This window comes from Larimichthys crocea, chromosome IX (assembly GCF_000972845.2).
Source record: "Larimichthys crocea isolate SSNF chromosome IX, L_crocea_2.0, whole genome shotgun sequence".
In the NCBI taxonomy this organism is placed as follows: Eukaryota; Metazoa; Chordata; class Actinopteri; family Sciaenidae; genus Larimichthys; species Larimichthys crocea.
Genome location: NC_040019.1, coordinates 5,427,432 through 5,450,666, shown reverse-complemented (window position 1 = coordinate 5,450,666; position 23,235 = coordinate 5,427,432). Strand labels below are relative to the sequence as shown.

The 23,235-nt window shown below is 42.9% G+C and overlaps 1 protein-coding gene across 8 annotated transcripts in view; it reads left to right on the top strand.

The window, feature by feature from the left end:
* rimbp2a (RIMS binding protein 2a) overlaps positions 1 to 23,235 on the top strand; it is a 57,661-nt gene that overhangs the window by 29,683 nt on the left and 4,743 nt on the right. For 3 of the 8 annotated variants that reach the window (XM_019272462.2, XM_019272463.2, XM_019272458.2), the window contains 18 exons: positions 1,212 to 1,301; positions 2,638 to 2,760; positions 5,860 to 5,964; positions 9,781 to 9,979; positions 11,165 to 11,322; positions 11,509 to 11,588; positions 11,684 to 11,793; positions 13,745 to 14,563; positions 14,849 to 14,872; positions 15,958 to 16,109; positions 16,637 to 17,416; positions 17,553 to 17,708; positions 18,054 to 18,200; positions 19,176 to 19,278; positions 21,361 to 21,530; positions 22,113 to 22,281; positions 22,355 to 22,476; positions 22,637 to 22,708. In XM_019272462.2, the coding sequence (XP_019128007.1) occupies positions 1,212 to 1,301; positions 2,638 to 2,760; positions 5,860 to 5,964; positions 9,781 to 9,979; positions 11,165 to 11,322; positions 11,509 to 11,588; positions 11,684 to 11,793; positions 13,745 to 14,563; positions 14,849 to 14,872; positions 15,958 to 16,109; positions 16,637 to 17,416; positions 17,553 to 17,708; positions 18,054 to 18,200; positions 19,176 to 19,278; positions 21,361 to 21,530; positions 22,113 to 22,281; positions 22,355 to 22,476; positions 22,637 to 22,708 (3,579 nt within the window). Of the gene's footprint in view, positions 1 to 1,211; positions 1,302 to 2,637; positions 2,761 to 5,859; positions 5,965 to 9,780; positions 9,980 to 11,164; positions 11,323 to 11,508; positions 11,589 to 11,683; positions 11,794 to 13,744; positions 14,564 to 14,848; positions 14,873 to 15,957; positions 16,110 to 16,636; positions 17,417 to 17,552; positions 17,709 to 18,053; positions 18,201 to 19,175; positions 19,279 to 19,704; positions 20,184 to 21,360; positions 21,531 to 22,112; positions 22,282 to 22,354; positions 22,477 to 22,636; positions 22,709 to 23,235 lie in introns of those variants that run through there. The other 5 variants (XM_019272459.2, XM_019272461.2, XM_019272460.2 and 2 more) reach the window with 5 other exon arrangements.

Genomic DNA, 23,235 nt, shown 5'->3' with positions numbered 1-23,235 from the left:
ATGTCATGTACTGTATGGCGTACCGCAGTGTTATGACTGCAGCTCATCTGTGTAGAATAAAAAACAACACACACAGCTTTACACCAGTACTAATTCATAAGATGGGCTTGATACAGAACAACTTGGTGATGTAACACAGAGGAAGGCACACCCTTACCAGAATCACCAACTTTGTCTGCTTCGTAATAGATCAGAGTTCTACCAGGAATATCTAAAGAAGTAATCAAGCATTGATTAAGAAATGTTGAAACACCATCCTACGTCATACCACTTAAACAAAAACTGTCGCTTTTTGTTCAAAGACGGAGCTGAACGACAAAAGGCCCCGGGGGCCGCTATTAAAAATTACTCATCCACATATTATAGTGAGGACGCAGAGAATGGCAATCAACAGTATGAGCCCGGTGCACTAGCATGAAGTGGTATTATGTGCCAGGAATATGACCAGTCACAGTGAAATCACTCTTGAATGCTCCGAGCTGCGATAGGAGGAGAGCATTGCCCTAGTTTGAGTCTGGCGTAATTATGTAATGCTTGAGTACCTGCAGCACCGGCGGCATGACAACTCCTGAATGTGAATCTGGGCAGACAGGAAGTGCACACCTCTTTTCAATCCTTTTTTTTTTTTTTTACGTGACACACAATTTAATCCTCATTCTGAGGCAGGCTTCACTGACTGCTTTGCGCTCATCTGCTTATTTAGCATTCCACTTCCATCTTTTTATCCCCTCAGTTTGTTTCTTTTCCCTAAATATTCCACTTTCCCTTCCTTGTTCCCTCCGTCCCATCTTCCTTCTTCCCGTCCCTCTCTCTCTCTCTTTCTCTTTTCATCTCTTTCTTCCTATGCCCCCTCTACCTCCCTCTTCTTCAGCTCTCCTCCCCCATTCCTAATGCCACATGCCAAATGGAGGGTGACAGTATGCATCTGTGGGTTTTGTCCTCCAGACAGCATCTTAGAGAAAAGCTTATCCCCACACACACACACACACACACACACACACACACACACACACACGCATGCATACAGACGGAGGGAGGGAGGGATCGGCACTAACCTGAGTCTTTCATCTGTCGCTTATATAATAGTTTTAAGATGGAGTTACGCCGTGTGGCTTGCATACATGATCCACTCAGGCATAAAAGTCTTTTGCAATGAGTGTGTATTATAATGTAACGACACACTAAACTCTCCTCGTGTGTATTCTTTTTAGAAAGCAAAGCTCCATGCTGCCCTGCAGGAGAAAAACCGCCTGAACCTTGAGCTGATCAATCGCCACCTGAAGGCATCCAAGTATGACCAGGTATGGCATGTACATGCATGTATTGTCAGGAAACAGACATGCAGTGATGATCAATGGTCAACCAGGATATGATCTATGGTAGACTCTATTGTAGGTTGCACTAGGTGTGATATAGAGGCTATGTATCACGCTCAAAATCTCTTATAACATCAGCCATATGTTGGAATTTGTGTCCATGTCTCTGCAGATCAATAAACCCGCAGCCTTGTTATCATCTGCACATATGTTCTCATGTGTTGACTCTTTATGTTGCTTCTATTCATGCGCCTTTCCTATCCTTGCGTTCTTTCACAAGCACAAGTCAGCCACGAGTCTCCCACTTCACACATGCACACAGGCCCAGACAGAGACGGTCTGTGATGGTAGGCTACTCTGGCGCTAATAGTGACTCTTGCATAGAGGGGGCAGATTTGACACGCGTCCAGGGACTCGGCTCTGAGCTTTTGCTCCGCCACGCCACACACAAAAAAAAAAGAAAAAAGATGCCATCTGTGCACCGACAAGGTGGGCACGCAGATGAAAAAGGAAGCGGGGGCAAAAATGCACCCAGTCCCGCCAGATTTACAGTATGAATGAAGTGTGACCGGCATGTTAGGGCAAAGACGCAGGTGACATGTAAGTAGACTGTGCATGGAGAGAGAGAATGAAGGAATGAAAGAGAAAAAGCTAGAGTTTAAGAGAGTTAACTGTGTGTTAATAGCAGGAGATATTGAAATATTAACACCTGGTTTTATTACCATACTAATGTTTTTAATGTTTAATTGTATGTCTTGCTTTACTCTGTGCTTATATTGTGTTTTTTGTATCCTAGCTGAAAATACTGCTAATTATTATCATGCAGCTTGTTCTGTGTGATATAGCTCAGATGGTACTTGGGCTTCCGACTCCAGCTCCAAATTCCACAATATGAATTAACGAGCTTATCTATCTCGCGCTCATCTGTTATGTTAGTTAATGAAGTGATTGGTGTGTGGCTGAGGGATGGTTCTGGCTCAATCCTGCGTGGCCACCTTTAGAGGAACCGGCTTAGCTCAAGGCCTTCGACTGATGAAAAAAGACGAGAGGCAGAAAGCTGAAGTCAGCAGCTCTGTCTCATCAAGGCCAAATTGAAATGTGCTGATTAATTTCTCTCCAGACTGTGACCTCCCAATCAACCCTCCAACCAAAAAAAAAAAAAAAAAAAACCCAGCTTCTATTCATAAATGTAAAAAGTAGGTCTACTGCCAGAACAAGTCTCATGAAAATTGCACGCTTGTTTTGCTCTTTTTAAGAAAATGGAATAATGGTTACATCTTCTTCTTGTTCTTCCCTCCCTGGCATCTTTCTCTTCATGTAGGTGCAATCTGACTATGACCAGCTGAGAGAGACCTTTGCTGTAGTGAGCCAGGAGAGAGACGTGGCCCAGCAGCAGAGGACCCAACTCCAAGGCAAAGTGGAGGACCTGGAACAGCTTCTAAAGGTGAAGCGTCCATCCATTTATTCCTTCATCCTCCTAAACACAAATATCACTTTAGTCTTCTTTTAACGTGGAGGGATGGTTGGGAACCTGCAGCTAAAACCAGCTCTTCATCGGTGTTTCAGTACGGTATATATTTTATATAACAATTCCATGTTTTCGTTTCGTGATCCTAAATCCTGTTCTGATTTCTCACTAAATTACAACTTAGTGCTGTGATAGTTTCAGTTGGCTATGAATTCAAGTTGGCTGAAGAGTGCCGAGTATGAAATGTGTGTGGCCAGCTCCAGATAACTTAATAATGCCAGAAAGCAATTTTGATTCTTGAGAGAGAGAGAACTCAGAAATCCTGTCTGTAACTGCTTCAAGTGCTGAATTTTACCTGAAGAAACTAAACTCTTGGATTACTTGATCAAAGGAGTTCAATTCAAAGGATTTAAGTTGGACACCCCCCTCCCCTACCAAGGAACAAAATTCCTTTCTCTACCCACAGGAGGGAGATTTAATTATCTTCAGCTATGGATTAGATTATATAAATCTAATTTTAGTTCAAGCATTTATGCTATAACTTTGGAATGGTTTCTTTCTTGTCTCTCCAGTTCTTTGGTAGAGAAGACCACTGAGCAGTACGTCTTTCCACTGTATCCGTCCACTTTTTTCCAGCATTTCCATCTGAACTTATTATCCCTTGTTCACTCCAGTGGTTCTGTTTGGCTCGGACCATCCATCAGATTTCAGGCCCAGATTCTTGTTGCCTCTTCGGATATCCCCGTCTCCCACGTGTTTGTTTTCTAAGAAAACTTTAGAAAGGAAGGTGATGCAACTCATGAGGTGAAGTGTCATCTGTTTCACGGAGAGGCTCCTTTTTCATCACGTTATGGTCTGCCAATAGTAATCAGACACAGTCTCACTGCGCCGCGAGAGGCACTCTCATTACAAATCCTCGCCTCCCTGCATCTCCTATTGATTGTCTGTTTGTCAGGATATCTGAGAGAGAAATGTACCCATCTGAGAAAAAAAAAAAAACTGACCCAGTTCTTAATACAGCAAAGAAAGAAGGTTTGTCACTTTCTCATTGTGTATCGATTATGAAGACAAAGAGACTATTTAGAGAAAATTACACGGGGCGATGTGGGCGGAGATGGCGGAGATGGAGGAGGCATAACATGAAAGAAAGAAAAACAGAAAAAGACAGACTTGATTTTTTTTTCTTTCTTCAGTCAAAACTAATGAGATACAGCAACTGCCAATCTTATTTTTAAACTTATATAATCTGGCTTATTGTCAGATTTCAGGTGGGGGAATTAAGACACAAGTAAGGATGACCACCTCTATCATACAAGAAGATGTAAAGGGCAACATGCAAGACACATGTGACAAGTGACCTGGTATTATAGCTAGAACTATCAGGTTCTAGTTATTAGCCTTAAGTAGAGATGAGGTGCTGCTGCAGACTTCTTTCCCACTCCACACCTCCAGTTTTTAAAATGTATTTTCTCTGCAACACCTCCTCCATCCCCAAGATCTGTTTCTTGTCCTTTTTCACCACATCGTTGAGCGTCTCCACTTGAGACACTGAGGCTTTTGGTAATAGGACCTAGGCTGGCAGTTACAGTCTCCAAGGTCCTGGAGCAACAGGCTTGTGTAAGACAGGGTGTTGGTTTTAAATCAATACGTCTGCTTCTGTTTCAACATGACATCACGGGGTGGTCCGCTGGAAAATGTAGGTGGGTTCATTAAAGAATCTAAGGGTTGGAAAAAATAAATAAATACATTTCACTAAGGCTTCAGTGACAGCCTCTCAGCTTTGCCCAGTCCTCTGCAGCTTAGAGCTTCTCTCTGATTATGCAAAGCAGTGGCTGCCTGCTCAGGACACCTCGAAGTCCGGGAGGTAAAGAGGCTTTTCTTTTTCTTTTTTTTTCTTCTTCTTTTTTTCTTTTTTCAAGGGAGAGAGAACACACAGAGAAAATGATGAATGTCAGAGCTCTCTAAGCTGTCTTTTCTTTTTAAGCCAGCAGAAACATCTTATGGCCTTAACTCTCTCTCTTACTTGCAAGACGCGGCAGCTGGCTGTGACTCACTAGGATAGATACTATATAGTCATGACTCGGCTAATTTGGGAAAGGGTAGATTTGGGATCAGCGTGGGTGACCATGTGTGACAGCTTTGTCTGAGTCAGTTTGGAGAAAACAGTAAGTTGCACCTAGATAGATATTTAAAACTATATGGAAAGCTTGTTTTGTATAATACTCTGCTTTACTTCCTCGGTGAGTGTTTGTACAGTACAATAAATATAAGGATAAAGCCAGCAGGCTTAGTTTAGGTAACAAAATGTACCTACCATCAAATCTAAAGCTCACTAATAAACAGGTTATTGTTTTTTTATTGCTTGTTTCTTTAATATGCAATAATAACAACAAGACTACAGGAAGTCACTGCTCCTAACCAAGGAATAGTCATGCCGTAAATTCTCATGATGATGACTGTATACTTTTTTTTGTATGGATTAAACAGCAAGACATATTTTGTTACCGATTTAAGTATTTTTTTGTCATAAGCACAACGATTACAGCGATATTTTCAATTCTACGTTCAGACAGAGACAAACTTGCCGCCTCTTTTTATCAAATCTTCATGCAAAGCTAAACACCAAGTGTAAAAACACGTGATTTAGATCTTCTTCATCTGACTCAGCATAAAAGCAAGTAAGCAACATTTCCCAAAATATCAAACGGCTTCTTTATTTTTACTCACCCGGTATAATCTGCAAAGCTTTGGTGAATATTTTGTCATATTCCTGATATTATAAACTGTGTGATTTAATTCTATCCACCCTGACAAACATCTGAATGCAGTGTTGCCCGGAGCTAGGAGGCTTGTTGCCAGGATGGTAGCCAGCCCACTGCAGAATACATCCTCCTATCAGTGCCAGGGAGAGCAACAGCCATATTCTGATAATTGTTCAAGCTTTCGAGGTTCAGCTATATTGAATCTGTCACCATCGATACAGAAAGATTGTGGTTGGGTATCTCTTTTTTGGGATACTGTCAGAACTCGTCTCTAAATAACATCCTTCATCTCCCTCTCTCTGTTTCTCTCTAGCATATGCATGAGGCTGTAGAGCTGAAGCAGCAACTGCAGATAGAGCATGAGCAAGCCTTGGTGGCCCTTCACACCAAGCAGAAGGCGATCAATCAACTGCAAAAGGTATGAACACGTGGATAAAAGCCAAAATAGAAACCTAGTCATTGAAAGCTTCTTCTTTTTTTATATATATACTTTTGACAAAACCCTCAGGGTTCTTTCTTTTGTGATAAAAGCGGTGGGGGAAGAACTGTAGCGCCTTACTCAGCAATTGACGTGTCAGTAGCCAGTTTGTGCTGAATCACTGTCATTGAATCACTGCTGCTGTATCTGAAAATATTAACACCTCAGAAAATCAGCAGATTTTTATTAGAAATGCAGCTTCAGCTTGCGACACCTTTCATGGTGTTTGATAGAGTGACAAATAGCACTCTGGTAAAAAAATAAAAAAATATTGCCTTTCTAGTTGTTGATATATTTATACAAACCCTGTGAACATTTTTCAGCGTGGGGATGTTACTGGTATGTTTTTAAGATTCTTCAAATGTCTTCAGATCATCATCTTCAACACGTGGATTTAAATCACACGTGATCATTGCAGAGTCTGGCTCGAATGAACACAAAAATGTGAAATTGGATCTCAAATAAACTCAATCATCCTGGTGTCAGAGTGTTAAATTAACAATAGTTTTAAACAGCTTCGGTCTGTTGCAGCATTATTTACTGTTAATTGTTTACACCCTATAGGGTGATAAAACAAAAAGCCTGTTCAAAATCCTCTTATTCAAATGACTGATATGTAAATATTCTTAAAATATCCACTGGATTAGACCAGCCCGGCTTTGATATGGTCATAAAATAGCTGAATAGTTACTGCTTCCTTATCTGTACCTGCTCATTGTCCTGTAGTTGCATTGGCGTTCGTTCAAAGAGAATCAGTAATTAACAATCAAACAGACCTAAATATATCCAAACAGAGTCGGAGTAATTTGTGCAATTACACAGGGTGGTTTTTAATGTTTTTTTTAACTTCTGCTACCAGCCACTACTCACTGTAGACACAAGCATACCCCCAAAATAACTGTTCATCAGAGCTGTGCCATCAGGAGTATGCATCTCTTCAAGGACCAGTGCTGTGATCAACCAGTAAAGCCTCCGCCAGCGTATTGACATGACAGTATGTCAGCTGTGTGCTGTCTATTCTACCTCATGGACTGTGATCACAGTGTCAGCTGTCACTGTGTGTTTCTCTGTGTTCTCTGCAAGCTCAGGTTCAAGCTGACCAAGAGCATGAGGCAGCAGTGCACCTGTTAGAGATAGAGTAACGTGAACAAACACAGGTCTTTTTGAAATATGACGGGATAACACATTTTTTTTGGATGTTTCGTGTAGTGTTTGACAAATGTTAACTGTATCAATCGATGCATGTCGTTTTAATATAGTCAAAACTTAACATGAAAAACGCTTAAATGACCACTTTTACGAGAAACTAGTCTACTAAATGACAGTTTGCATGCACAAAACATATTATTTATTGATAAAAAAAAAAAGTATTCTTTTTTCCTTTGATTCTCTTTAATCTGTAAGAAAGCTGTAAAGGCCATGCTCCACTCACACTGCTGTTTTCAATTACTCTGAGGCTGATTGAGCCTCTGCTGGGAATTGATCGCTCGCTAAACCCTGCCCCCCTTAGTTACGGTTGCTATGTCTGCGAAGCTTTCTGTTCATTTACAACGATAACGAACACAGATATAGCCTAACAATTTTTTTTTAGGAATTTTTGAAACAGCATGTCCTTGATTTCAGATTTCAGGTAGACAAAAAGAAAGGAACAAAAAAAGGTTTCTCAGTTCTTCTTTTTTGCAAATAGCAACATGCAAATGAAGAAACAACATAGTTCTACAGAGCTAGTTACTGAAGTGCTGGTACTTTAGTTACTACACTTTTAACACCACAAAAGTAGAGTAGAAAAAAGTAAACTCTGTAGCATCCAGGTCTAATGTTGGCATGCTGTGTAAAATATAAATAGAAACAACTTTTTGGGGTTTTTAAGTGTGCTATTTCCATCCTACATAGCGTCTTTGAAACTGGATTGTACATAGGGGAGTACACAACTCTAACCATAATGAGAAATGATAAAATGTGTGAACAACATGAGCAAGACAGTCGAAAAGACACAACACAAAACCACACAAACCATCTGAAACCATGGACAGTGGGTTTAGTGTTTGTGTTAAGATGAGGCAAACCTTCCCCATGTGCAGAACCTGTTGGACAATGAACTTAAACCTCATGTTCCTGGATGCTCTTTTTAACGCAGCTTCCATAAGAAACTTCATTCCTTCTGAATGTCAATGAGATGTATACTGTAGGAGCATCAGCGCCGGTGGCCTCTGCCCTAAAACAGGTGGTGTGACATAAATTATGGCTTGAAATTTGAATTCCACCGACAGTACGCTGGCCTTTCCCTGCCCAGAAGTAGTTGTGAACAAATGCTGTAATGCCGTGTAGGTTATTTAATACTCCACACACAGTTTGTGACTCTGGCTTCTGTGTTTGGAGTTATGTTTCTACCTCTTCATTTCCCTTTCTGTAAGTTTTCTGCACTTTTCTCTCTATAACATCCCATTAATCCCATTAATCCTGCTTCCAGGCTGACCTTGAATACTTTTATAAATTTCCCTATGATCAAATCAGTGACCTGCTGTGTTTCATCACGGACTTTAAGATGCTTGTCAGCCGGCTCATCTAATCGAAACTATTTTCTCATTTCACTCTAAATCCTTTTGTCACGACAATAGTGTGTAGACTTCCTTAAGAGTAGTTCAAGTGAGGTCATGTTATTATCCATCTTAAGCGCTTTAATGCGATTTTACTGAGCAAGCGGGCTGAGTTTGGCTCAGACAAACATCAAGAGTTTTGGTCTGAGAAATGGAAACTCTGCTATCAAGGAGTTATGTCCCCTCTTGAAAAATTCATTGGATCAATTTAGGCCTGTTTCTTCTACTTCAATGGGCAAAAACACACTTCAACAGGAGGGAAAATATAAAGCTCCACTGTCTGCAGGGTCAAACAATGAACAGACCTCCATATTCTGTTTCCTGTGACTCCATAGTCTTCAATCATTTCGTGTTCGTCACACTTTTTCTGTCTTTTTTGTTGCTCTTGCTTTAATTTTGTTTTTGTATATTTACCTGCACTGATAAACATATCGTTTGTCATTTCTCGTTTCCTCCTAAATTACATCTGCGTTGGTGTTTGCTTTTGTCTTTATTGAGTTTTTTCTTCTTTCTTTACTTTCCCTCCTTTCCTTTTTGTCTGAACAGAACAATAAGGACAGGATGTTTCAGGTCTTTATTTCTCTCCCTGATTAGTTTAATCTCCATTCAGTTGCATGTGTGAATTTTCAGCGATTCACTAAAGCTCGCACAGCCTTCAGTGGGTATTTTGTGCAAATTGAGAATCCATATGTGCACTGAATGAGATTGAGTGCTACTATACTCACTGTACGCCCCCATCCATCTTCCTCGACGTCTTCTGATATGATATCTATGATATGATGTCTTTAATACTTGTACTGTAAGCATTATAATCCTCTTAACTCTTTGCAGTACTCTGGCTTTGTAATCAGAATTTAGCAGTGTTATGTATCAGCTGCAGCAGTGCAGATAACTCTACACTTCCATACACTTTGATTAGACTGCAGTATGACATGCTGTTATAAGCTAAAAAAAAAAAAAAAGTGTCTCTTCAGGGATCCTTTTATAAATTGTTCTGTGGTTGATCAGCATTAATAGATGAAACACTGGCTCCTCTTCAGAGAATTCCTATCTGAACATTACATGTGATGAACTACACCTCATGAGTCATCTCCTTCTCTTCCCACTTCTTCCTCTCGGCTATTACCGCCCTCTCTGTTCTCCTCGTCTTCTATCAAAGGTCAAGGTTCGTGACCTGGAGCAGAAATGCAGGTCACAGAGTGAACACTACCACCAGCTGTCCAAAGAGCTGCTGAATTTCCGTTTGGCATCAGATACCGTGGACAACTTTACGATTAATCCCACATCCACATCTCAGACCCCCCTTTCGAAGAAGCTCCCACAAGTCGTCGTCAGATTTGAAGCACAGACAGACACAGGTGGGTTACTGCTACTTACTAAATTGCAGTTTTAAATAAAGTGAGTCTTGGGGTGTGCAGTTAGAAAGAAGTGAACTCACCACACCTCTGGAGCCCACACATCTCATCAGGTTGACGTTACATACTACTATTACTAGTATAACACACCCAAATATGCAACCAAGCTGTTCGTGGTCGAGTTGCCCTGTGGGTAATGTAGGCGCCAGGCGATTAAAAATTTAAAAAAAAGATGATATCTCTGGTTTTGCTGTATTGATTTTGCTACTTTATTTTTGTTTCTCATGTCTATATGGGAGTCCAACAATGCCACAGAAGTTCCATGCTTCTGTCGGTGTCGGAGTGTTTCTATAATAGTAAGAAAATCTTATGGAGACTATCGGAGTTAAATGTTCCACCACCGCCGGTGGGGTTCACCCATTCTGAAAATGCATGCGCTCGATAAAGATAAAAGCCGTCCACCAAATTACTCGTGATCAAAAAGGCTTCTGATGAAACAAGAGTCCGAGTGATCTAATCCCCAGACAGCTCACATAACAGCTGGATCAGCTCACTCCTGAACCAGAGGTAGACATCATTAATGGCAATACTGCTTATTCGTGATCAATATCTACCCTAATGAATCACAGGCCTGATGTATGACATGAATGTGGTTTAAGACATTAGTATTCTAACGAGACACGGTGCAACCTGCAGAGCCAGCAGCGATGTAGATTTATACAGTCTGGCACACACCAAAGGTCTTTGAAGTGCTGGAAACCCTTTTTTTTTTTTATCTTTCTCTTCACTTGAAACAGAGGGGGGAACTCACTGATGCCTTTGTGTTAATGCATAATATTACTCACTCACAAACTACAAGAACCCACTGTTACATTGGATCCATGTTGTTGACTTGGTTAATTTCCTGAAGGAATTCAGGTGTTTCCTTACGCTGCACTTTTCTGTTGTGTTGTATTTCTTGCGTTTCCTTTCAAGTATGTTTCTTTCCCACGAGGACCTGAGCGGTATTTAAGGACAAATGCATTGCAGATGTGAGGTGTTGATGGAAAGAGGAATAGCCTTTGCCACAAGGAGTGTTTGCTGTACACTCGCTTCAGCAGGAGATCAATAGCTGTGCAATGAGCAGCAAATGGGTGCAGAAGGAATGACAGTTACTCTTTATTTGCCATGGAAATCAATGTCTCCCAGGCGATGAGAGCGCGGCAAACACACCGCCACTGATCTCCCAGTTCTTGCCCTGCACACCACAGACTGGAGACAGAGAAAGACCAGAACTGCTGTCTGTCAAATCCAGCACCGTGACAACGGACCGACCCAGCAGCCCTCGACAGCTGACCCCCTCAGAGGTGCACAACATCACTAAATTTCATCACTCTATAAGTTCTGTTTTCAACATTTTCCTGGTTAAGCTGACTTGTATGATCGTATTCACACTTAATGGTTTCCTCTGCCTACTCTTGGAATCTTAATTATGAACTGTACATGTAAATGTAAATGATATGCATCTTTAGTGTCTGTCGTCACATCTATAGATGGAGGATGAGGCCAGCCCATCACCCAGGTCCAAGCCTCGCTACACAGGCCAGGTCCGCCTTTGCACTGCCCGTTACAGGTGAATAACAGCTTCATGAGTCTGTTGGTTTTAATTGCATGTGATCATTGTTAGGTTTACTGAATAACATCTTCTGTGAACATTCTTCTTTTTAGTTACAACCCTTATGATGGACCAAATGAGCATCCTGAAGCAGAACTCCCCCTTGTGGCTGGGAAGTATCTGTACGTGTATGGAAACATGGACGACGATGGATTCTATGAAGGTGAGATATAAAACAAGACTCTGAAATGACATGGGAAAAAAAATATATAAGGATTTATCTGGTGCGTCAAGCTTAGGTAGGAACTTAAATGACAACTGCTTCAAAAAAGATATTGCAGTCTAAACATCAAACATTACAGAACAGCAGGAGGTGTCCTTTTTTGCTGAGCTCTTGTCTGCTGCTGTTGCAGGGGACGCTTGACAGCCACAACAAGCGTGTGCAACGTTGTGTTTTAATTATCTCACGTTGAAACAAAATGCCAAGAAGTGTGTGTCAGCACACGGTTATCGCCTCGTGAATTAGTTTTATTTACAGTACTCTTATTTGGTAAATCCCCTAAATGTCCCTTTAAAATAACTGTTTGACACATGTACTCTGCTGTGTATAGTACACATAGCACTTGTATATTATTGATATGTATTACAAGCTGTCCATGATGCATTTTTTACCCTTCCAAGTCACTCTACGGTATATTTTTATGACAATAATTAGGATAATAGTAATAATAACCAAATTTATGTAGCATCCTTCAAAATAAAGTTATAAAGTGCTTTTTATTTATTTATTAGTTATTTTTCTTGGAATTTTATGCATTTATTTGAAAAGTGACGCTCAAAGATAGACAAAGGAAACTGGGAAGAGAGAGGAGATGATTTGGATTTGAACCCTGGATGCTGCGGTAAAAACTCAAACTTAGTACATGGGATGCGGGTGAGCTACCACTTACCCAGCTACAAAATACTTTAGGATCAGAATATATAATAAAAGTGAGCCAAATCCAAAACATAAAATATTTTAAAAAAAAAGATAAAATGTTTAAAATAATATTATCAGTAAAGGAAAAGCAAGACCTCTTGAGCTTAGTTCTAACATCCAGCTTACATTCAACCTGTTAAGACCTGCCTTTGTATTAGTGTTTGTAATTGTAAGTACGTTTAAAGTTTTAAGGTCATTATTCAACTCGGTTATATTATTTTTGCTGCACCTGTGTCACCAGTGTCGCCAAGAAAACTTCCCATACACTTTTTAATAACTGGTGATTGGAATGATCCTCTTGTCTAATCTCTTTAGAATTATGAGTGCTTCTCCATCAGAGGCAATCCTAATCCTAGCTAGCAATCCTGCAGACAGTGCAGCCTGCCACAGACACAGTGGTACTCAGCTGCAGTGATTCATCAGCTATGGGCGTTGAGATTGCATGGCATCGCGGAGGAGCCTTATATTTACCACGCAGGAGGGAGATGCGGGCCATAGACCAAGCTGTTGTCAAGATGGGACCTTGGTCCCTTTTAGCTTGATGACTAATCCAGCGGGGCTCATCTTAATCATCAGCGCACACAAACAACACAACACACACACACAAATACTCAGACACACACAGATGGTCTTAAAGTCTCTGTGGAAGAAGGGATTGAAGGACAAGATGAAAGAGAGATTTTTTTCTTGAAGACAAACTTTGTTCCTTTGGGGTAAAAAATAACCACAGCGTCCGCAGCATCTTCGTGCTCAGGGATCTTCCTGGAAACGTTCAAAAGCAGTGAACTGAGGTTCAAGTTCTTTAACATGTTGAAAAGGAATGCTTCTTCTGTTCTGTGTTTACTGGAGAGGGTATAAGAGATAGCATCAGAGAGCCAGTGGTGAATCTTACATCTTAGGGAATAGTACAGACTGTATATCTACATATCTCCCACCTCTCACTCACTGACTCATTCTCACCCTGAAAGGAAAACAGCTCTCTCTGATGATTATGTGTATTCAAGTTACAGCTGTCCTTTTGTCTTTTTTCTTGTAAGGAGCCATTAGTGAAGCTTAACTTCAACATTTATAGGAGGAATCACAGAGGCACGTTCCTTTGGAGACAGTCGTTGACATTAGGCTTTTTGTTCACTGTGAACATCATCAAAGTTATTCATCTTCTACACCTGCTTCTTTACTTCTTTCTGTGTCGCAGGGGAGCTTCTGGATGGCCAGCGAGGACTTGTTCCTTCCAACTTCGTCGAGTTTGTCCAGGACAAGGAAAAACTAGCGATTCAGTCCGGGGAGGGAGGGGAAGACCTGGGCCCATTGGACCATACACCCCTGGCCTTGACAGCAGTGGATGGAGGTGCTTCCCAGGATGGCCTCCTGGGCTCAGCTAACGCCTTGGTTCCCTATAGCAATGGGACAGGGGGGCCCCTGGACCCTGAGGACCTGGCTGAAGACGTCGTGCCTTACCCCAGAAAGATCTCCTTGATCAAGCAGCTGGCACGGAGCGTCATTGTTGCATGGGAGCCTCCGGTAGTGCCTTTGGGCTGGGGGAACATCTCTGGCTACAATGTGTTAGTAGACGGGGAGCTTCGTGCCAGTATAGTGTACGGAGGCCGGACCAAGTGTTTGCTGGAGAAGCTAGACCTGGATGGATGCGTCCATCGTGTGTCGGTGCAGAGCGTCACCGACCGGGGCTTGTCGGACGAACTGCGCTGCACCGTGCTGGTGGGGGCCAACGTTGTGGTGGCCCCGTGCGGCCTGCGGGTGGACGACATCCAGCGTGACACTGCCGAGCTCTCCTGGTTGCCTAGCAACAGTAACTATGGTCACACCGTGTTCTTGGATGGGGCAGAGCACGCAGTGGTGAAGCCAGGAAGGTATAGATTACGTTTCCTCAACCTGAAGCCCCTGACGGTGTACAAAGTGACGGTGGCGGCACAGCCGCACCAGGTGCCATGGCAACTGCCGCTGGAGCAGAGAGAGAGGAAAGAAGCCGGTGTGGAGTTCTGCACTCAGGCTGCAGGTCAGCAAAGATCACTTCTATACATAGAGATAGAGTATCAATAATGTATGCACAGCTTCATAGCAGATGATTTTTTATTCTTATTTTAAACTATCTTGTAGTCAGTATGAAGGACAGATGGAGATGACAGACTGCCACTACTCTGTTTATTTCAGTTTACTGTAAGCCAGCTCTCATGTGTAACATAATGCCGTATCAGTTTACTAGATGATTGTACTGTGCTGTAAAAGAGTACAGCACAGCGTTGCCTTACCATGCCATTGTTGTGTATTGTATTTTGTCTAGGTCCAACACCATATTGCAGAACAGGTCAGAATGAAACATCAGTCCAGTGCTGGGCTTCCCCTATATCTGAGCACTAAATGATTTTTTCTTCCATTGAAAACCAGTAGGCAGAGTTCATGACAGAGTCATGATGACATATTGTTCAATATGAGCAATCAGTGAAGGGATCTGGGCAAAATGGCATTTTTTTTTATGGCTCTGAGATTGAAAAACATTTTTTTTTTCTCTACAAACATTGCTTCATTCATTTATCCATTGAAATATAAACACTTTGTTTTATTCAAAGGCCAAATTCAAATGCAATTTTGCCCAAGTTTGCTTACTGCACCGAGCACACCACTAATTAGAGCACAGCCACGCATCACAAGATATGTTATGGTTGTTATTCTGATGAGTCATTTCCTCAGCCTATAGCCTAGCCCGTAGTAACCATTGCTATATAAAGCAGTGCGACTGCCGCTGCTCACTGAGATTACCGTTTTGTGTGAGTGTGTGCATTTTGCTTCAGTCTGAATGCAGTTGTGCATGTTTTATCGAGTAATCCTGGAGAGTGGAAGACAAAGAATGGGCTGTAGTTAGTCTCTCTGGATTGTGTCCTGCATGCGGAGACAATAGTGCTTCTCTCAGGAGGCCCGGAAGCCCGTATTGTTTTATTTTGCCTCCATTTATTCTCCTCTCATAAAGAGTAGTATGAGGTAGTACTACAGCAGTGGAATACAAATTGAAAACATAGTTCTAAAAAAATGCACTAAGAGGATTTCATCTCACAAACGCAGTCTTATTCTAAGAGTATCTTCGTCATGCCATAATAACTTATCACAAGCATGACTTTTGAATGTCCCCCACTAGCAATGTCATGTTATCACTTTAATGAGATGCTATTCTTTCTCAAATTTAAATATGCTGGGCAAATTATGAATGAAACCAGTTTGTTGTTTCCTGTTTTCCACCACCTCACCCCCTTTCCTGTGCATGGTTGTGTGTGTGCCAATCTGCCCCCGCCCCCACACGTGTTCGTATATCATTGAAACGGTAAATGATTACATACATTTATTTGTTTGTTTTTTTTAATCTCTTTCCCCCCTTACACCTGTTCTCTCAACCTGCAGGCCCTCCCATGCCTCCCCACGATGTACAGGTGCTCTGTGGGCAGGGCCCAGGGGTCCTACAGGTCCACTGGAAGCCCCCCATCCTCTCTCCTACGGGCACATCTAATGGGGCAAACGTCGTCGGCTACGCGGTCTGCACTAAAGGACAGAGGGTGAGTTATCAAGTGACACTGAGGGAGAGAATTCACAAGCATGTGGGTCCCATATTTCATTCATACTACCATCCAGTCATATTTAATCCAATTAAAACACGAGAACATACATACACAGATGGGATGGCAGTAGCCTGTGTTGTTTGAGTTAGCGTTATGTCATCAGTGCCCTTTACTGCACACAGCAGTGCCACCTACTTGTAATTCATGTTCAGTACAAGACTCTCAATCTGGGACCTTTGAATGTCCTGGAAAGGTTTCTCACGCCCCCTGGTGCCTACCAAAGTAAATCAACACAATAGTCTGACAGCACAATGTTTTCTGCCCTCTGCTTCCCATACTAGAAAAAAAAAAGAATGTGAAGGTGTTTTGCTCAGAACAAACAAGATATTAACCATTTTCGCTGGAATATTGTCCTGATGGTGGCATAAGAGAAAAGAGCTTTCACTTCTGATCTATTAATAATGATAATGATCTTGTTTCAGTTCCCTTGATGTTAACACCTTATTTTCTATCTTCAAATCCAGATAGCTGAGGTCTTGTACCCCATGGCAGACTATGTTACTGTTGAGATGACAAGGATTCAGTGCCTGGAGGCCAAGGAAGTCATCGTCAGGACGCTGTCAGTACAGGGAGAATCCCAGGACTCCCAAGTCGCCGTCATTCCAAACAACCTGCTCGTGCCTCTACCTGCGCTTCCCCTGCCACCGCCAATGCACCCCCACGCAGGTCCCCCTCCACATCCCCATGCTCAACCCCACCTCCAGTCCCCCCACCTTACTCATGCCACACCCCAACTCCCTGCTCCCCCCCAGGCACACGGACAACCGCTCCCACCTCATCCTCCGCACCCTCAACCCCATCCCAGACTCCCCCACCCTGGTGGACCCCAGCAACCCCAGCTTCGACCCCCACATCCCCAACCCCAGCCCCTACACCTCCAGCCTCACCCACCACATCGAGGTCCCAGGCCCCAGCACCAACTGCCTCTGCTTCCCCACCCCCAACACCACCCTATACCTCAGAGACCAGTATGTGCCAGAGACCTGGATGCCAAAGAGCACGCGGCCCACCACGGGGGAGCCATTCCACCTGGCCAGCCTGGCTGGGACCTCACACGCTCTTCCTCTTCCCAACCTCCTGTGCCCATGCAAGGCCACACCCTTGAGGCCCCTCCCTGTGCCAATCCACGCTCCCCATCCCCTCAGAGGATTCTCCCGCAGCCCAGAGGCACGCTTATCCCGGACACGGTGGCCAAAGCCATCGCCCGGGAAGCAGCGCAGAGGGTGGCAGCAGAGAGTGGCAAGGTGTGATGGAAATGCATAAGCTAAATCCAATCAAACCATATTGTCGATGCAGTATTCTTTATGACTTGATTTATATAGGAATATCTGTGAATGAAAGTCTGGAAATGACAATACAATATAATCATCATGTTTTCAGGGGGACCGGAGGCAGGGCAGATATGAAGAGCAGGGCCATTCATTTCACCAGCATCACTCTGACGAGGAAGAGGAGGACGAGGAAGGCTTTGCACGCGGCCGTCGGAGAGGACCCTCAGTCGACGAGTTCCTCAGAGGCTCTGAGCTGGGGAGGCCGGTAAGAACAGGATAAGCTATGAATCTTTTACCTCTTTTTAAACTTGAGCCCCAATGTGTTTTTAAATAGAAAACCTTTCACGTGTGTGTATGTTTGGATGTATGTGTGTGTGTGCGCGTGTGTGCATGCATGTCTGGGTGGTTGCATGCATACACTCCCTGTGCTTGGTGTCCTTGTGTGTGGTCCGATTTGCCCATCCATGTGCGTTTGGTGTGTGCATGTATGTATGTATGTATGTATGTGTGTGTGTGTGTGTGTGTGTGTGTGTGTGTATATGTATGTATGTGGACTTAAACAACTGCGTCTTGTGTGTTTGTGTTTGTGTGTGTGCGTGACTGCCAAAAGCCTCACTATAGTCACAATGAAGATTATCACAGCGAAAGCAGCCGGGGCTCTGACCTGTCTGACATCATGGAAGAGGATGAGGAGGAGCTGTACTCTGAGATGCAGCTGGAAGAGGGACGCCGACGCAACTCGCACAACACACCCAAGGTGCAGTTCTTTGCACTTATTCTAAACCCAAGAGTCATAACCACCCAAATTTATTATTCAGCGAACTGCACAGGCACAGATACTTCAACTGAGACTGCTGCCTCGACTCGCATTCGATATGTGTTGTTGTAGTGTGTGTGCTGAGTTCAATTCAAATTTAGAGGAAAGGACTTTGAATACTTCAGCACCACGGAGTGAAACAGAGACAGACAGACCCGGGTTTTAATCCTCTCAGGCAGCATATCAACATATCAATGAAGGGCAACCGTACTGGATCTTCACAATTTGATTATCCAGTCTGGAGCACTTTGATATTAGTTAGTAAAGCTTGCTATTTTATTATCATATTCTGACCATTTTTCTTTTTTTTTTTAAGATGCAATCCTCTCTGTTTTAAGCCATGTGATGAGATGAGGTAGTTAGCAGCAGCTTGGGGTGTACAGTACAGGTTATTAGTGGAATCTGAAGTGGCATGGAGCAGCAGCGGCACCCTCTCGCTGTCTGAAAGCAACCGTTAATGTTTCGGCAACCGTGGAGAGAAACAAAGATAGACTGGGTTAGAATGTGCTGAGTCTGAAGGCTGAACAGTTGTGAAAGGAGACGAGTGCTTACTCCTATCTCTGACACAGCCTTGGTTTTTCGTTTTTTTTTTTCTGACACCAGTGTGTGATCGGCATTTGCTTAATTTTGGAATGTTAAAATTTCCCGTGGGCTTGTGCGTGTCGGCGAGTGTGTCTATGCGTCTGTGTTTCAGTGTGCCTGCCTGTGAGTGCTGCATGATTCTGTTTACATACAATTTGTACGAGTACGTCGATGTGTGTGTGTGTGTGTGTGTGTGTGTGTGTGTGTGTGTGTGTGCTGTTTTTTTTTCTCCACATGCTGTTTTTTTTTTCGCGAGTATGTCCACGTATCTGTGAGCGACTCGTGAATGTTTAATGTTTGTGAATGTTTTTCCTCTGCTTACGTGCGTTTCAGACAAACACTCAAGCTGGAGGCCGTCATGACCGGGAGACCGGGAGAAGAGCTCAGCATGGCGGTTCCCAGCCTCAGAGACGAGCTCTAATGGTCCCCTCCATTGGTCAGTATAGGGAGGTGGATGGAGAGAATGGGAATTTTCATTTTTCCTGTGCCACAGAACAGTAGTGTTTGTTGCTCTGTTAAAACCCTCATGAGCTTCTGTGTCTCCAGATCACCTATGTGTCTATGAACCATGCTCATGCCCTTCACTACCTGAACATATGTTTGATCTAGTCGAGGTTGTAATGATGCAACAACCTGATACTTTTCTTAAACTGCTGTGCACAGTTGCGTTACACGTTGAGCCGTTAAAGAATCTGACAGTCATGACAGTATAGTAGTTTTCCATAGTTCCTTTCCTGTGTGTGTTTGTTATTACCTTGTGTCTAAGCAATAATCATCTTTAAGCTGCTAACACAAATAGCTTTTGGGAAAGGGAATGTTTGCATTTTTAACCCCATCACCCTCTAACTGGTGTTTCCTGTAGAGGTAACCTCTGAGAATAACAGTGAGGGAAACCTCTCCCCCATCACCGAGGATGTTTACTATGGCAGAGTAGCTCGGCACAGGACGAGGCCATCCCGCAGGCCAATAGGCGGCACCAGGTCTCCCCATGGTATGTGCCTGCAGTCCTGATTAATCACAGCATGGCGAGAAAAAAAACAAAAAAATAAATAAATGCCACCAGCAGCTGGCAAATGGCAAGAAGTAGCTGTGGACACTTTGCAAGTGCCTGCTTCTCTGTCTTAAATGATAATAGTTGTTATTATGCTTACAGTTGAACAGCATGACCGCACTGCACTGAAATGGTGGACCCACTGGCAAGCCATACCTGGGGTCCAAGGATGAACGTTTCCACAGTTGCAGATGATAAATGATTGATTGACTGCTCAGAGAATGCCTCACTCACTGCACTGAACTCCAGATGCCTGCTAAACCCCCCCCTCCCTTCCCTTTGTGGTACAACCACACCTATAGTACTACACTTCTAATAAGCGCAGTCATGCATGACAGTGAAGAAATATTAGTGGTAGATATTAAAGAATCCCTGCTTTCTTGTTTTTTTTCCTTTAGACGTTTGAGTTCCTTTGGACATTTGAGTTTTGAAATATCGGCTGTTGCAGCTGCCCCTTACATTTCTTTCCTAGCATCACATGCAGTACATGTAATTCTTTTCTGCAGGTTGGCATATGCTCACCTGGGGGCAATGCATTTCACATCATGCTTGTATTTTCAAGCACCAAACAGTATCACACACATTTTCTAAATATTGCACTGCCAAATTCAAAGAAATGATAATGACAGGCTTCCATGACAACTCTGCCATCTCTGCTTTAGACCTTTTGCTGCTACAAGTGTTGGCAATGTGTGGGGAGTTTTAGATTTATGCTTTCAAATGTTATTTTTCATTTATTTATTTTTTTCTGAAATCAAAATAGGAATATGGAGTTGTATCTTTTTACATTTTTCGTAGGGGTTTTGTAGCATGCATGTCAGAGTCTTGTGTGTGTGTCTGCCGTTGTGTCACGTCCATGAGTCACGATCTGTCTGTGTACTGCACCATGGTTTGTCTTGCTTCCCATTTGTCTCTCGCGGCACATTCAAATGTAAAAAAAAAAAAGGATAAAAAAAAACAAAACACATGCAGTGTGTGCGTGTGTGTGAGCGCGTGCGGTTGCGGGTGCATGCACGTGTGCTTCAGTAAATGATTTAAATAGTCGACTGGCCACAGATTTCTTCCTGCATGCTGACAGGCACGAATATGGCTAGACGAAAAAGATCGAATCTGTCATGCAATACTGCCTGATCAAATCAATAAGACTTATTAAGACAAAATAAAATCCTCATTGATTTCCTTTGATTGAAGCATGGCTAAGATACATCACTATGGAAACATATTGGACTTGCTCATCACAGTAGTGGTTTACTGTATGCAGCAATAGATTTTTTTTGCCGAGCACAAACACAGGCTGAAATTTTCCAGGAGACAAAAATTGAACTCATGTTTGTAGATATACAATATTTCTACAAAGAATCAAAGTCTCCTCCAAAGTTCCTGTTTTGTGTGTTGGATCACAGTCATCGGTTGCTCTATCTAGTGATGCAGGGCAATGGTTTTGTTTTGTTTTTTAATGTGTTTAAGATGGATACAGAGACCGGGATCGCCGCTCTCCCACGTACTATGACGAGCCGGAGCCTGAGGAGTCCTTCCGGATCTTTGTGGCCCTCTTTGACTACGATCCTCTGTCCATGTCCCCCAACCCGGATGCAGCTGATGAGGAGCTGCCCTTCAAAGAGGGGCAGATCATCAGGGTGGGAATTTACAATTAGGATTAAGACAATTAAGCCTCCCTCTGTGCATTTATTCATCTTTAAGGTGAATCCAAACTATAAGTTACTAGTTGTTTGCTGTGTTTCAGCAATAGACAAACACTATAATCCTAAAATATCAGGTGTGATAAATGGTTATTTTAGAAAGAGTGCAGAAAGTGTGCGGTATTCATCCTAATGCTCAATAAAATAGCTTCTCTACAGTCCAACCTGCTGCCCACAAAGTGTTTAATCTTTTCTCTATTTTAAACTAAAAGTAAAACATTTGGGTCAGTGGCGCGCCACAGTCATAATAAATGATAGAATTTTGTACAAATTGTTCTGGAATTGACCTTTAAAATACATTTGGGAGCCATTTGAAACCAAAATTGCCACTGAGTGTCTTTTGTGCGAGCCCTCCGCTTAACCTAGAGCATATTTGACAAACATGTAAATCACTGGCACAGCAGCGCTGCACTCATGTCTAGAGCTCCCCCCCCCCCTCCAATCTCCACAACAGAAAAACTACATGTGTTTTTAAAGTGGCAGCTCTAAACGTCTCTCATCCACTGTTCTGTCCAACAGGTGTACGGTGACAAAGACACAGATGGTTTTTACAGAGGAGAAGTGAGGGGCAGGATGGGGCTCATCCCCTGTAACATGGTGTCAGAGATACGAGCGGAGGACAAGGAGACCTTGGACCAGCTCATCAAACAGGGCTTCCTGCCACTCAGCACCCCTGTCGACACAATAGGTACTATGCAAGCATGAGCGAGTAAAGGTCCGTGAGTCCGAGGGCACAGTTCTGATCACTTTCATGTTAACAGGACACCCGTTATCGCTTCCAGAGCAGAACAGAAGATGCCTCTGTCGAGATCAGGCCTCGAGGAGGATGGTGGCTCTGTACGACTACGACCCCCGAGAGAGCTCGCCTAATGTTGATGTCGAGGTATCGCTGACTGCTAATGGAGCCCTCACTGAACACACTTACAGATCCAATGGAGTGCTATATCAGAGGGAAAAACTATACATCACGGCATAACAGAATAAGACACAGCTTTACTCGATTCATATTCCTTGTATATCTGTATCTCTGTGTCTCCTGATAGGCTGAGCTGACCTTCTGTGCTGGTGATATCCTCGCTGTGTTCAGGGAAATCGATGAAGACGGATTCTATTATGTGAGTGCAATATGGAAGGTGGACTTGTAGCTGGAGAGGTGCCCTTGAGCAAGGCACCGAACCCCCCCCAAACTGCTCGTAGGGCAGGCTGCCCATCACTCCACCATCTCTCTCTCTCCCCACATTTTGTACTTGTACTGTGTGTGTGTTTGGGGTAAATAAATAAACAAAAAAATAAAAAAAAGAATTTCCCAGTTGAGAGGATTAATAAAGTATATCTCCTTCTTTTTCTAATCAACACGTTATTATTTTTTTAAATTTTGGTTAACACAGATTAAACCACAAATATACAGGATGTGGTGTTCATTTTCTAGGCAGATTTTCAACCTTTTTCCAGAGTCAGGCTTTGCTGTTTCTTCCTGTTTCCAGTCCTAATGCAAAGCTAAGCCAAATGCCTGCTGCTTGTAGCTTCATACTTATTGTGAAAATATGAGAGCGGCATCAATCTTCTCCTCTTAACTCTCAGCAAGGGAGCAAATAAGCACACTTCCCAAAATGTGAAACTTGCTGTGGGTTTAACAGCGATG